Source organism: Nelumbo nucifera, chromosome 3 (assembly GCF_055504915.1).
Source record: "Nelumbo nucifera cultivar China Antique chromosome 3, China Antique-T2T, whole genome shotgun sequence".
Lineage (NCBI taxonomy): Eukaryota > Viridiplantae > Streptophyta > Magnoliopsida > Proteales > Nelumbonaceae > Nelumbo > Nelumbo nucifera.
Window position 1 is genome coordinate 36,116,727 of NC_142651.1, and position 15,076 is coordinate 36,131,802.

At 47.9% G+C, this 15,076-nt stretch overlaps 1 protein-coding gene and 1 pseudogene across 1 annotated transcript; both read right to left on the minus strand.

Annotated features, from left to right (window-relative positions):
- Positions 1-1,262: 1,262 nt before the first annotated feature.
- On the minus strand, positions 1,263-2,138 carry LOC104595079 (protein translation factor SUI1 homolog pseudogene; annotated as a pseudogene).
- A 7,960-nt stretch (positions 2,139-10,098) lies between these two features.
- On the minus strand, positions 10,099-12,611 carry LOC104593109 (L-type lectin-domain containing receptor kinase VIII.2-like). Its single transcript, XM_010252801.3, has one exon. It carries the CDS (start codon positions 12,398-12,400, stop codon positions 10,385-10,387), a length of 2,016 nt encoding a protein of 671 aa, XP_010251103.1. The 5' UTR covers positions 12,401-12,611; the 3' UTR covers positions 10,099-10,384.
- Between the last annotated feature and the right edge of the window lie 2,465 nt (positions 12,612-15,076).

Sequence of the window (15,076 nt, forward strand, 5' to 3'; positions counted from 1 at the left end):
TGCATCTATTTTTAGTTTTTTACTGAAATAATACCCTTGTTGGCATATTATACTCTTTCCTCTCCTGTCGACCTCTTTACCCCTAAATTCCACCATCTGAAGAATAGGAACACAACATTCATTTCACTAATCTAAATCCATTATTCAGCTCTCTTTTCTTCTCCTCCCTCCTCATCGTCCCTGCACAACACACCGAACTGTCATCGAAACCTCTCTGTGGGGGTGGTTCGGTGTTGTATTCCAACGCATGAAATTAATCCAGCTCTCTCTTTTAACCCATGAGAACATGAAATTAATCCAGTCGTATTCCAACTGAATAGAACATGGAATCTAATGAATCTTTGATTGAGATTTGAGGGACCATACACTGCTATACTGGAAAAGCGGAGGTTGCATGTTAACCAGGGTAGATTACAACTGAATAGAACATAACATGACTTTTCTCTTTTTCTATCTTTGTTTGACGTTTGAATCTGACCAACGATCTTCACCATCAATTAGGGTTGTTCATAACAAGACCCAAACCGACCAACCTGGTCCGATCTAATCGGACTTGGCTGGTTTTTCTTCAGCACCGGTCGGTTTCGGGTTACAAAAAAACATAAACCGATGGTTTGGTTCGGTTTCAGTTTTGATGTGTGAAAATTGAAACCGAACCGACTTAGATATATATTATATATATAATATATTTTAGATATATTATATATATATCTGATATATTTCAGTTTTACAATATATATATATATATATATTTCTATTTTAATATATATATTTGTGGAATATATATATATATATATTTCAGGTTTATTTCAAAAATATAGATATTATATATAAAATTTCTGATATATAAAATATCAGTTTTAATCCATCAAATCATTTTTAATTTCCAGGCATCCAGCCTTTGCTTTCTTAGACTTGCATCATTTACTGTTCACAACGAGAGAATCATTCACAAAATTGACCCAAACCGATTCAAACCGACCAGGTCGGTTTTACTTAGTACTGGATCGGTTTCGGTTTCATTTCTAGGTAAATTGACCAGGTCGGGTCGGTTGGAAAAACGCCAATAAACCGACCCAACCCGATCCGTGAACAACCCTACCATCGATCTGAGTGTAAACTTGATGGCCTATCTTCTTCTTTAGATGACACTTGGTTGAGAATGACGACCACCGTGGCTCCAATGGTGGTGTTATATTTGTGGTGGAGATTTAGGTTGTGTGGAGGCAGTTCGATGCTGTGTAGGGACAACGATGAGGGAGGAGAAGAAATGTGAGAGATAAATAATGGGTTTGGATTGGTGAAATCAATGTTGTGTCCCTCCTCTTCGAACAGTGGAGTTCTCTGCTGACATGCATAAAGTATGGTAATGCAGGGACTAGTCTGTTGCTGCTCAAAAACCATGAATCTTGATATGTTCCTTCTTTACAATTCCGGCCCGAACGAGGAATGTCAATACATTTTTCTATTGATCACCTTGAAGTTGATTAACTTGGCCTAGCTTTGGGTCTGGGACAATAGTACCATTGCAGCAAAATTCCTTCTTTAGATCCTTGAGTATTTTGAAGTAACTGAATTCCTTCCTCAAACCTTGCACTGTTTGGATTTTCCAACCATTTCTCTGCTATTTACGCACATGCACATACTTCTTTGCCCCAGCACCAGAGTCCTCAGCATTTGCCTCTGTAAAGGGATGGAAGGCTGTAGAAATCTAGATGTTGTGTTCAGACCTGAAGCTTGGATGTTGAAAGTGGAGGACTACAAATGGAGTTTCGGAGGTATGGCCAGTTGAAAAAGAAAGAGATCGACAGGAGAGGAAAAGGGGATAGCATGCTAATAGGGGTAAAATAGGTATTTAAAAAAATGATTAATGGATTTAACGTTTTTTGTCTTGGTCATTGAGGGAAGGGAGGTTTTTGTCAAATTCTTTAAACATTTAGGGGAGGTTTTTTCTAAAATAAAACTATAAAAGAGATTTTTATGATTGCCAAAAGTTTAAAGGGAGGTTTTTGTATTTTACCCTATATATTAATATTATACCAAGCGTCGTGATTCCTGATCCTCAGTAGTCTCTCCAGTCCCCCCTCAACAACGCAATAGGATCCAGGCAACCCACCCACAACGCAATAACGCCCCATGTCAGCCAATCACATGGGGTCTGTATATTCTTGATTGGTGACGTGAGGTGGTATTATTGAATTCAGATCTGCGCCCCATAACGTCCCACAGCATATCCCGCCGTCTATTAAAAACATCTCTCCATAATGATATTATCGATTTTGGTACTATGATCGAGATTCGAGAGATGTTCCTAATACACGACGGAAAATGTGCTGTTGAACGTTACGGGGCACCTCCTTTTGAGGCGCAGATGTGAACAGAGCCTCCAACACAATCTATGTGAGAAACATGAAAAGACCTCACTCGCTTCTCTTCTATGCCTGCTCAGATTCTATTTGAAAATTAAATACATTTGAAGAATTAATTTATGAATTTAAAAATTGATGAAGGAAGATTTGGCCCGACCTCGCAATCACTCCATGTGGCAAAAACAAATAGCTCAGCACTTAAAGTAGTGTACCCAGGGCGCAAGCACCAAAGGGAAGAAACCAGCAGTCCGAACTCCCTTCGACGAGTCCGAACTCCCTTCGAGGAGCCCGAACTCCCTATGAGGAGCCCGACCTCCCTACTAAGAGCTCAAACTCCCTACGAGGAGCCCAGACTCTCCCTTAGGCCCCGAGTCACACAAAGTAGTGACCCGAACTGGCCCGCCTCATGGCAGTTCGGGACTCTCCCCTATCCGAACTCAAAACTTCACCTCGCACACCACTCCAGCACTTCGCCTCCAGGACGCCGAACTAGACAGACCACACCGTACCTGACACCGAAGGAGTCCGTATCCAGGGGCGGCGCACCTGACTGACTTGGGATCTGACGCTTGACAGCCGCATTTCAACGACCACCTGCCACCGCCATCTCCAGTTATAGAGACGGCTCCGACAAAAAGAGCAGTGGCGGTTCTGCCCCAACAGAGGTGAGGACACCCGAATTGGCAGAAGCACAGAAGTAATCATACCCGACCTGATAGAAGCTTAGGAGTGAGTGCGCGAGGTGGTTATAAAAGGCTCTCTACCCCCCAAGAACATGGTATGCAAACTTTGCACTATCTGGCTTTATCTTGCCTTTGAAGGATTCTAACTTGAGTTTCGGAGCCTTTACACCGGGTTCCCCCCGGAGCTTCCTCATCTTCTCCATTTCAAGTTCCCTGCAATTCAGTTCAGAGGCAAGATCGTACCCTTCTTCAAAGCAATCAAAGGCAAAGGATTCGAATTGATCCAAGAGTGCCAGCTTGCGTTTGACGAGCTAAAAAGTTACCTCGCTAGTGTGCCAACTTTAGCCCGGCCCGAGGAGGGCGAGGTCTTAGAACTATACCTCTTGGCAAGCGACGAGGTGGTCAGTTCGGTACTAATAAAAGAAGCAGACCGGGTCCAGCGACCCATCTATTATGTTAGTAAAATTTTGTAGGGAGCAGAGACAAGGTACCCGCAGATAGAAAAGCTAGCATACGCACTGGTGATAGTAGCTCGGAAACTCCACCCGTACTTCCAGGCTCACACTGTCATTGTCCTGACTAACAAACCTCTGAGGCAAGTTTTACTCAAACCCGAGGTTTCCGGTCGACTGACGAAATGGGCCATCGAACTCAGCGAGTACGACCTCCAGTACAAGCCAAGAACTGCTATTAAGGCCCAAGCCTTGGTAGATTTTATCGCCGAGTGCACGTTTAGCCTCAAAGCCCCTGAGCCGGTCGAGCCCGAGATCCCTAGTTCGGGCGAGCTCGGAGCTCCCAAGCCAATAGAGTTTGAACCCCGTGAAGTAGCAGCCAGTGTAGCATCTCTCCTGGTTAGGCCAAACGCGAACTGGGATGAGAAGCCCTAGATCCTTCACGTAGATGGCTCCTCGAACCAGCAGGGCAGTGGGGCTGGAATAGTGCTACGCGGCCCGAGCGGAACAAAATTCGAATACGCACTACGCTTTGAGTTCGCGGCATCCAAAAACGAGGCGGAGTATGAGGCACTGATAGCCGGGCTGAACCTAGCGCACAAGGTCGGAGCAAAGCACATAGTTATCTGCAGTGATTCCCAGCTCGTGGTCAACCAAGTTACAGGCGAGTACGAAGCACGCGAGCTCACTATGATTGCATACTTGGCAAAAGTAAAGGAGGCTCTGCTCAACTTCCAGCCACACTTCATCAGGCAAATTCCGAGGTCAAAGAACACTGAGGCCGATGCCCTGTCCCGGTTAGCCAGCACGAGTCACAACGCCATGAGAACTGTGTACATAGAGGACTTACCTCGGCCCAGCATTCTCGATGGGGCAGAAGAGGTCGCTCCCGTCCTTGAAGCAGAGCCGAGCTGGATCGACCCACTCGTGAGCTTCCTGCAAGATGGAACCCTCCCTACGGACCGCAATGCAACCAAGAGGGTGCAGCGCCAGGCAGCCAAATACGTCATAATAGACGAACGGTTGTACCGACGATCCTACACGCTCCCCTACTTGTGTTGCTTGCGACCTGTCGAAGCCGAGCTCGTACTCCGCGACACTCATGAAGGTCTGTGCGACGGACACCTGGGGGGCAGAGCCCTCGCTCAAAAGGCACTTCGACAAGGATACTATTGGCCAACGATGAAGGCCGAAGCCGTCGAGCTCGTCAGAAAATGCGACAAGTGTCAGAAGCATGCCAATATCCACCATCAGCCTACTGCCGACCTCAAGTACCTCACCAGTCCATGGCCCTTTGCACAATGGGGCATCGACCTTCTGGGGCCATTCCCGCCAGCAACAGGTGGGAGAAAGTTCCTAGTGGTGGCAGTAGATTACTTCAAAAAGTGGATAGAAGCTGAACCTCTGGCAACAGTTACAACCCGAAACATACAGAACTTCTTTTGGAAGAACATAGTATGTCGCTTCGGGCTACCTCGGGTACTGATCTCCGACAACGGCAAACAGTTCGAGGATATCAAGTTCCAAGAATGGTGCCAAAATATGGGAATTCGTCAGAACTTCACGTCGGTCGCACACCCACAGGCAAACGGTCAGACAGAAGTAATGAATAGAGCCATCCTCCACGGACTGAAAGCACGACTAGATCGAGCCATCCTCCACGGAAAAAACCGCTACGGGAGAGACCCCCTTTAACCTCACCTACAACACCGAAGCGATAATCCCGGCGGAAATCGAAGTACCTACACTACGACTAGAAGCATACGACGAGCAGACAAACGGAAACGAGTTATGCACCAACCTCGACCTACTGGATGAGCTAAGAGACCTCGCGCACATCCGAACTGTGGCCTACCAGCAAAAGGTAGCTCGGTACTATAACGCCAGAGTAAAGAAGAGGAGCTTCCGCGTCGGCGACTTGGTTCTCCGTAAGATCATGGTACCCGAACCCAGCATGGGCAAACTCGAACCAAATTGGGAAGGACCCTACAGAGTAGAAAAAGAACTCGGGGGGGGGGGGGGGGGGGGGGGCATACGAGCTTGAAACCTTAGTGGGTAAGCAAGTACCCTGCGCATGGAACATCGTCAACCTAAGGCGATACTACCTATAGACCGCCAAGAAAAGTGGATAAAATCACCACCAAAATAGGCCGCGCGAGTGCGGCAGCTCGACGTATGATTAGTTCGGCAAATATGCTCAATTCGGGAGAAAGAACAACCAACACTTAACCAAAAGAGTCATTCCATTTCAAAAGTAAGGTAGTACATTTAAAAAAAAAATTTACAAGCCCGGAGCTATTTCTTCATTATCAGAAGGCAGTTCAACAATACCCGAAGGCCCCGCCTCGCCCTCGGAGTCTGGCTCACCGTCAGCAGCATTGGCCATCTCCTGAGTTATGTGCGAAGTGGATATGGCGTAAATATCGAGCTCGGGGTACGTATTCCAGATCATCCACCGGCTTAGTTTAAAACCCCTCCTGTATGAATCCACCATCAAATCATCAAAGCCCGGCGAAGCAATGTACTCATCGACAGCCTTCTTCTTGGCATCTTCGATACCTTGAGAAAAGATCTGCGTCCTCTCCTTGATGTCCTCCTGAAGGTACTCAACCTGATGCTGCAGATCCAGCCTCAAGTCTGCCATGTGCTTCACCACCACTCCCATGGCCTTGGCATCTCTTCGAGACCTTGCCTGCTTGATCCGTGAAAAACGAGCAGCCTCCTCGGCAGCGCGACGAGCCTCTTTAGCAGCTCACGCCTGCCTCGAGCTCCTCTCCACCTGAGCCGCCAAGGCGTGAATAGAAGAATTCACCTACCAAAAAGAACCGAGTGATCAAAAGAACCAACAAAACGAAAGGGTAACGACACGACAGGCCACTTGATGCAGAGGGAGATCAGTCCACGCCGCGACCTCCTCAGGGAAAATGGCCTCCTTACTCTTTTGAAGAGCATGGGTCGGCGATAGCACACTCCTGAAATCCCCCGAGCCTGAGGGCCCAGTTCGCGTATGAGCAGACCTGGAGTTAGCAGGAGCACCGTACTATGTAGGAGCCCCTGTGTAAGTAGTCTCAACATAAGGGACCCCTGCCAGCTCCTGCATTGGAGAAGCCATCTCGGGCTCCCTGGGCAGATCTTCTGATGGATAGGCCGGCACCTCGGGCTCCGCATCCCGGGGCATCTCGGCGCGAGTTCGCTTGGCAACCCACTTTCTCCTCTTCATGCTTTGGAACAAGTGCCCACCATGGGACCCTCGAGAGTCCATCACACCTGCGAAAAGAAGTTCGCCATCAGTAAAAAGCAAGAAAGACAGCAAGACAGAATCTCTAAGTGAAGAACCTACCCGAGCTCAGGCCGGCCGCAATGAGCTTGACCTCCGTCAGATACTGTTGACACCTCAGCCCAAGTCGCGCCCATTGCCGGAGGCCCTTCGCTGTCTCTTTGTCAAGCGTGACCCCGGAGTCAGGAGCGGCCATCCCCCACTCGGTCTGAAATGGCCACCCCAGCACACTTCGCACCCCGAAATAGTCCCGCTTCCATGCTGGGACCTTGTTGGGGAGTTCAAGTAAAAGCTTAAAGCCCGGGCGAGGAGACAGGTAGTATGCCCGCCTACGCCCGGGGAGGGGACCCGTTTGCTTCTTAAGCATCAAGGTTGAAGAAAAAATCTCCAAGTCCAAAGGAAAGCTCTCTTCGCAAAATAAGGAGATTGTCCCCACCAAATTTCGAATGGAGTTCGGGTGAAGCTGGCCAACCGTCATGCCGAAGTGGTTCAAGACTTCGACGAGGAGGGGATGGAAGGGCAATCGCAGCCCCGCGGCGAGCTGCTCCCGGAATATCACGGTCTCATCAGGACCGTGTTCCCAAGGAAAGCTACCCGAAGGTATGAAATAAGCATACTCCCCGGGCAAGTTATAGTGGGTAATGAGGGATTGGAGCCCCTCGGGCGTCATGGTCAAAGGGCCAAACTTGTCTAACATCCGACCCCGACGAGAGGTAGACGCCGAACTACCCGAAGCGCCTCGGCCTACAAGTTCGAACTCTTCCTCGAGCTCTACCTCCGGCTCGCTAGGGCTATCAGGGGATGCAACTCGGTTCGTAGAACCTGCATCAGACCTGCTGGAAGGACTATCTGAGCTATCCAAGCTAGACATTGGGGAGTAAGATGGATTGCAGGAAAGTACTCACCCGGAAAAAGGCTGTAGACCACAGGAGCTCGGACGAGCAAAAGACCTTGAACGCGAACTGAAAAAACCTGGACGCGAACTGGATGCGAGCTGAAACTCAGGCGCGAGCTCGAGAGAAATACAGAAGTGACAGCGACTGGGGTCCCCCCCCGCTATTTATATTCATAGTGATCGAAAAGCGATGGCTTAGATCAAAGCCAATCCGACGGCCCACAACCGCACGTCCCCTGAGACCGAGACGTGATTGACGCACGTCTTTCTGAAATTGACAGAGTGCCGGCGCACATCTTCCTGAAACTGATTGAGCGCCGGCGCACGTCTTTTCGAAATTGACGGAACGCCAGCGCCCGTCTCCTCAATAAAAGCGGCAGCTGCACGTTTTTTCAAATTTGAAACGACGCCTGCTATCGCGCCTCCCAAGTGGTGCGCTTTTTTGAAATTTTGAAATAAAGTGTGCGCCGTCGCATCTATCAGCGTTTAGGCAGGTCGGCACGTTTCCTGCCTTTTGGGCGCTCAAAGAAACCCAAGGAATCCTGACAACGCACCTCGCGCCATCAGAACCAAGATTCAAAGTACAGGGCAAATCTACCTGACCCCTTGCGAACTCCCCACGCCAGGGCGAGACCCTTAGCGCGAGGAGTGGGGGGCAATTGATGAAGGAAGATTTGGCCCGACCTCGCAATCACTCCACGTGGCACAAACAAATAGCTCGACACTTAAAGCAGCGTACCCAGGGCGCAAGCACCAAAGGGAAGAAACCAGTAGTCTGAACTCCCTTCGAGGAGTCCGAACTCCCTTCGAGGAGCCCGAACTCCCTACGAGGAGCCCAACCTCCCTACTAAGAGCTCGAACTCCCTACGAGGAGCCCGAACTCTCCCTTAGGCCCTGAGCCACAGAAAGCAGTGACCCGAACTGGCCCGCCTCATGGCAGTTCGGGACTCTCCCTATTCGAACTCAAGAATTCACCTCGCACACCACTCCAGCACTTCCTCTCTAGGACGCCAAACTAGATAGACCACACCGTACCTGACACCGAAGGAGTCCGTATCCAGGGGCGGCGCACCTGATTGACTTGGGATCTGACGCTTGACAGCTGCACTTCAACGGCCACCTGCCACCGCCATCTCCAGTTACAGAGCCAGCTCCGACAAAAAGAGCAGTGGCGGTTCTGCCCCAACAGAGGTGATGACACCTGAACTGGAGGAAGCACGGAAGTAATCATACCCAACCTGACAGAAGCTTAGGAGTGAGTGCGTGAGGTGGTTATAAAAGGCTCTCTACCCCCCAAGAACATGGTATGCAAATTTTGCGCTATCTGGTTTTATCTTGCCTTTGAAGGATTCTAACTTGAGCTTCAGAGCCTTTACACCGGGTTCCCCCCGGAGCTTCCTCATCTTCTCCATTTCAGGTTCCCTACAATTCAGTTCAGAGGCAAGATCGTTGACAATTAAAACCGACCGGATTGCGCACCATAAAAAATAGACTGAACTATATAAAAAGGCCAAAAAAACATATAACTGAGGTGCTTTACGAGAAAGAATGAACATTAATATTTCTTTGCTTATTCCAAAGGTCTAATATTGCCATCTAAATGACTCTATGCCAATTAAATAAATTTTGGTTCGGTTGAACCAAGACCTTGATTTACTTGTAAAAATACAGACAAGGTGTTTATAACCAGTCAAACATTACCCTTTCTCTAGTTTAATTAGGTCACATTTGATTACTTTCAACCGGGGAGTATGAAATTAAAAAAAAAATTGATTTTCGATTTTCCAAGGCAATACTTTTGAAAAATTATAAAAAAAATCTAATTTTGTAAGTGATGGTCCATTTTTTTCAAATGGTTCATAATAATTAAAATGCCCTCTTTTATTTTTCAATACCGCAGTGGCTTTGAAAGAAAGACATATTTTTGCTTTATTCAGATGATAAAAAAGAGATGTCTCACTTTTTCAAATGTTAGATTTCAGTTTTATCAAATTCCACCAAAGTAGTATGGTAATATTCCATCGTCCATACAGGCCAACAAGCAAATTATGTACTTGTCCACACGCAGAGATTAAGATCATTCATTAATGAAACATCTACAGAAAATTAAAGAAAGAAAGGGTCATGCAGAGGAATGATTCGTTTTAAGTCCATTTTACCATAACTGGATAAAGAAAATGTGATCGATTTATTAGTCAAAATTGGAAATTACTTAATCCGATTTCCTAGATATTAAAACAAAGAATTTCTAAAATAAAACTAATCTCATTTCCTAGATATCAAACCAATTTGATGGATTCAAGGAAGAAGTTGGCAAACCATGGCTAACAGTACTGTTTCCTCAGCCTCAGGTGATTGTTGTCACTGGACAATTAAGGATCCGTTTTGAAATTTTGATGATTAAGAGGAGTGACGCTTTGGATTGAATTGAAAGTAGCAATTGAATCATAAATTGGTACAAATATGCAGCCTTACTCTGCTCTAGCTGCCTAGCTCTACTCTATATGAATAAATTATAAAAACATTAATAAATTGGAGAGAGAGAGCAGACAAGTTTGGCTGGTTCAGGTGCATTACACTGGACTCTGTCTCAAACCCCAAAGCCATGAGGTCCATGACCTGCTGCAAATCCGATTGTCCTCACAGCTGTTTGCTCTGTAACACATATCTCCCACTTAACCACTTCGATTATTTCCTTCTGGTTTTATTCACCTGAAAGGTGCACAGGAATAACCACTGCACAGATCAGTGGCACTATTGTAAGGAAACAAGGCAACGGGTCGTCTCGCCGGCAACTGGGGAATGGACCTCTCCATATTCAGCATCTCCACCACCTCTTCCATCGTCGGCCGTCCACTTCCCTCGTTCATTGTGCACAGCAAACCTATCTCCACCACCCGAAAAGCTTGTTCCGGGTTATAAACCAATCCCATCCTCCTATCCACCACCTTCCCCTTCTCCTCTCTCTCATGCATCCTCCATGCAAAATCCAACAGCTCTTCCCCTTCTTCGTCCGAATTCTTACTCCCCGCCACGATTTCCAGCGCCACGATCCCGAATCCAAATACATCCGCTTTCTGAGCCACATCACGGCTCGACACGGCGGGCGCCCCCAAGATGAACCCGAAATCTCCTAGAACCGCTCGAAAGCTGACGTCCAGGAAAACGCTGCTTGTCTTCACGTTCTTGTGTGCGAGTTTCTTCGAGTGGAGGAAGCTTAACGCTTCGGCGACGTCCTTCACGACCTTGAATCGTCGACTCCATGGAAGGACTCCAACTCCAAATAGCCATCTGTCCAGACTTCCATTGGACATGTAATCGTACACAACCATAGTTTCGCGCTTATCGCAGCACCACCCCCTCACGGGTACCAAGTTTGGGTTACGAACTCGGCTAATTACACCGATTTCTTTAAGAATTCGCCGACGATCCGCGCCTGTCGAGTTCAGGAAACGAGTTGAGAACCGCTTCACCGCCACGTGACAACCGTTATGCAGCATTCCTCTGTAGAAGATACCTCCCGTGTCGCTTCCCAGTACCTCCGCCTCACTGAAACACCGAGTCGCCGAAGAAAGCTCGGCGATGGAGAACCGACGGGGTTTATTGGGTGGTCTCGGCCGTTGCTTTTTGTCGGGAAGAATGACGAGCGTTGATTTCTCTTTTCTACGCTTGCCGTTGTAGTAGAGATTGATCAAAACCACGAGGCAGAGAACGACAACTGCGACGAAGATCATGAAACTGCTCGGCGGTTTTCTGTGAGCTGGTTCGGTGGCTTTCGTGGCTTGGAGGAAGATCTTGGTCTCGCACGTCTCGGTGGAGGGAAAACGAAGTGCAGCTCGACTAGTAGAAGAGAAGTTCCATGATAGCACGTTGTGGATTTGAGTGAGATTGCCGGTGGAAGCAGAGAAGCCAACGAACATGTACTCTTTAAGGAAAGGTGATAAATCGAGCGGCGCCGAAAAGATGGGTGTTGATGGGTAAGCTTGACCGTCTGGTCCGAGACGGATGTCGATCCATTTCCGTTCACCGTCGTATGTAATCCAAGCCCGATGAACGGAGCCGTCTCTAAGATAAATCCCAACATCGGAGGCGTTGATGGTTGTGCTGGATAAGATGCTACCGAGGTTGATGCCCACGTGGTTGTCATTGGGATCGCCAAACTCCAGATTTCGACGGGTGTCGAATTCGACGGCGAAGGCCTTGTAGTCGTCGTCGCAGGCGTCGTTCAGCATCCCCAGCCACGGGCCGGGTCGGCCGACCGTCACCTCGTCGGGGACAATGATAAACGTGAGACCGCTGCCACCGTGACTTCCGTCGCTATAGTTGGAAGTTGAAATTGGGGCGGGGGGCGTAGGGGTGGTGTCGAACTGGATGGAGAAGGTGGTTTGGAAGGAAGCGGGAGTCTGGGTAGGTGGATCGAAGAGGCGAATGGGAGAGGAGAAGATCGCTCGTCCTGCTTGATGCCTGAGATCAAGTGCTCGAATTGGATCAGGGATTTGGATGGAACCCTTAGAGTCGGAGAATTTCGCATTGCCCAACAGCTTAACTTCATGATGGATTCTGGGGTTGGTGCTGGGGTAGAAATCTGCGAAATACAGATGCTTGAATATGTCTGTAACAGGTCCATCGAGTGAATACACTAGAAACGAAACTGGATTTAAGATGATAAGAGAGATAATTGTTGAACAGATTATTGAGCAGAAAGGAGAACGATCAAACTCCATCGCTAGTGATAGAGAAGACGGGAAGAGGTAGCAGAAGCACTTCGGGCTTCGGCTGGATTGAGATCATGCTTCTTGCGCTTTGCTTGATTAATTTGGATAAGTAATACTTAAAATTATAGGGAGCTACCTGCACTTTGGTTTAGTGACAATTAAGGGCTTCCGCTTTCACTCGTGACAAAGAGGTATCTGTAATTCGAGAAATCAACACTCAAGTCCATTTTGAAATTTTTAAAATTACTATTAACCTCAGTATTTATATTATTTTATATGTATTTATACTGTACATATTTGCATTTGTATTCCTTTCAAACTGAACCTAAATCTCTAAAACTCTAATGCTGTGTTTGATTCCAGCATAATTTTATTTGCATTAGTATAAATGTATGGGTGTGCAAAGAAAAAAAATGCAAATTTTGGTTTAATTTTGTTTTGAATTTTACTTTATTCTATCTTATTTTACTTCATTCTTAATGCAATCAAACAAAGCAAGGTAAAATTTAAAATAAAAATAAATTAAAACTTGCAGTCAAATCATTTGTACTACAGCCTAATTGTTAACCCTTTCAATTCAATTTTCATTCTCCAAGTCGAAGAATTACGGCATTGAAGCAATGCAACAATTTATGCATTGATATCTATTTGTATCTGATGAGGGCATATTTGGCCCTCCACTGACATCATGACACATGGCATCGTAGAACAGTTGGATGGCATCCCATCATCACCTAAGGGATGATTTGCCTTAACCAAAATGATGGAGTCCTATCTAGCGACCTGGTGACCAGCCTCTATCGCCGGCCTGGCGACCTGTCTCTACCACCAACCTAGCAACCTGTATCTACCACCGACCTGGCGACTTGCCTCCACCGCCGATATGGTAGAAATCTAACTGGTGACCTCGTCTACAACTTAGGGCGGTTTGTAGCATCTCATCCAGGGCCGACATGTGGTACCTCATCAATACCGACCGAAGTAACCTTGACGTGAGGAGCGACCTCCCTTGAAGGCTTGTCGACCTGATTGAGGTCTAGGTGGCGACATGTGAGACATGCTTGCCGACCAACTCTTCATGCATCTCGTCACTCCCGGATCTCTCGAAAGTTAGTTCTCACACCGAATGTTCCAGAGGAAACCGAGTAAGAAGCAAAAGGTGGCCTACATGCATGATTACCTCAGAGGACTTTGGACCAGTTAGGCACGTATTCCCGGAGATCTTGGACGCAGTGCATGATGCCCACGCCAAACAATGCCTATATAAAGGCCTTACCTCAAACCTCAGAAGGTAGATACGCAACGTAGCTCTCTAGTTCTCTTACTTTCAGCTCTCTCACAAAATCTCCACATTCGCAAACTTAAGCATTGGAATCCCCACCCCGGGTAAAGATGCCCGGGCACTCTAACACTGTTTCCATGCAGGTCACACCAGTAAACTATGCAACTCGCCATCTTCAGCTAGGGACAGTTCATATAGGCATCAGAGCCACCTTCATCTATGGACAGTTCAGCTAGGCGTCAGAGCCACCTTCCAGGTAGGGACAATTCAGCTAGGCGTTAGAGCCGCCTTCTAGGTAGGAACCGTTCAGCTAGGCGTCTGAGCCACCTCCCATCTCGTCACCATTTAGCTAGGCATTCGAGTCACCTGCCAGCCAAGAACTGTCAAAACGCGTATCATCAATTGGCGCCGTCTGTAGGAAACGCTATAAAAGGCTAAGTTCTCACCCGATTCTCTGAGCCTCAAGTAATAGCATCCTCAAGCAACAACAACATCGTTTGATCGAAAGAACCCCCCAGGGGGCAGAATCAAAATGCCCAGACGAGTTCTCGCTGTCTTGCCTGGAAAGAATCTCCCTAACTGTGAGGTCACCCCTATAGGTTGAGCCCTATGTGCTCTCTACTAGAGTTGACGGCCAACAGAATGTAAGGCCACCCCGTAGGTCGAGCCCTCCGTCATTCCCATGAGAGTTGATAGCCAACAAACTGTGACGTCGCTCCACAGGTCGAGCCCTCCATGTTCTATGTGGGAGTTGATGGCTAGCAGGTTGTGGAGCCGCCTTCACAGGTCAATCCTACCGAGGTGACGAGGTGTCTGTAGCAAGGTTCAAAATATCGATACGCCGGTATGGGCGTATTGAGCGAATCGACATAATGTTTCAGGCCTTTTTTTGGCAATTGGTTCAAGGGGGCCGTTTTAGGTCTCCTCTACCCCCTGAACCAGTCAAACCTCCGATACACCCATTGTAGGGGCATATCGGAGGGGTCCCAGAACGATACGTATCGGCTGATACGGGCCGATATGTGTCAATACTTTGAACCTTGGTCAGTAGGCCAAGGTGTTGAGAGAAAAACTCGACTGCCAAAATTTCGTCGACTTGGCGACCTGGAGACCTACCTCTACCGACCTAGCGACACACGTGATTAGCCCGGACAAGCCTTGTTAGCCCTGTTCGCGAGGTCGCCTCTACAGGTAGAGCTCTTCGTGGCTCTTGCGTGAGTTGGCGGCCAACAGACTGTAGTCGCCCTTACGGGTTGAGCCTTTAAAGGTTCCCATGCAAGTTGGTAACCTGCGGTTAGTAGAGTTGGCCCCATAGGTTGAGCTCCTTGTGGCTTATCGTAGGAGTAGATGACCAGCACCTCCGAGGACTGACACAGAGCAGCCGTGTCACCGACCCGCTATTC

Excerpts from the sequence above, each read along its gene's own strand:
- LOC104593109 (XM_010252801.3), bottom strand. The coding sequence starts at position 12,400 with ATGGAGTTTGATCGTTCTCCTTTCTGCTCAATAATCTGTTCAACAATT.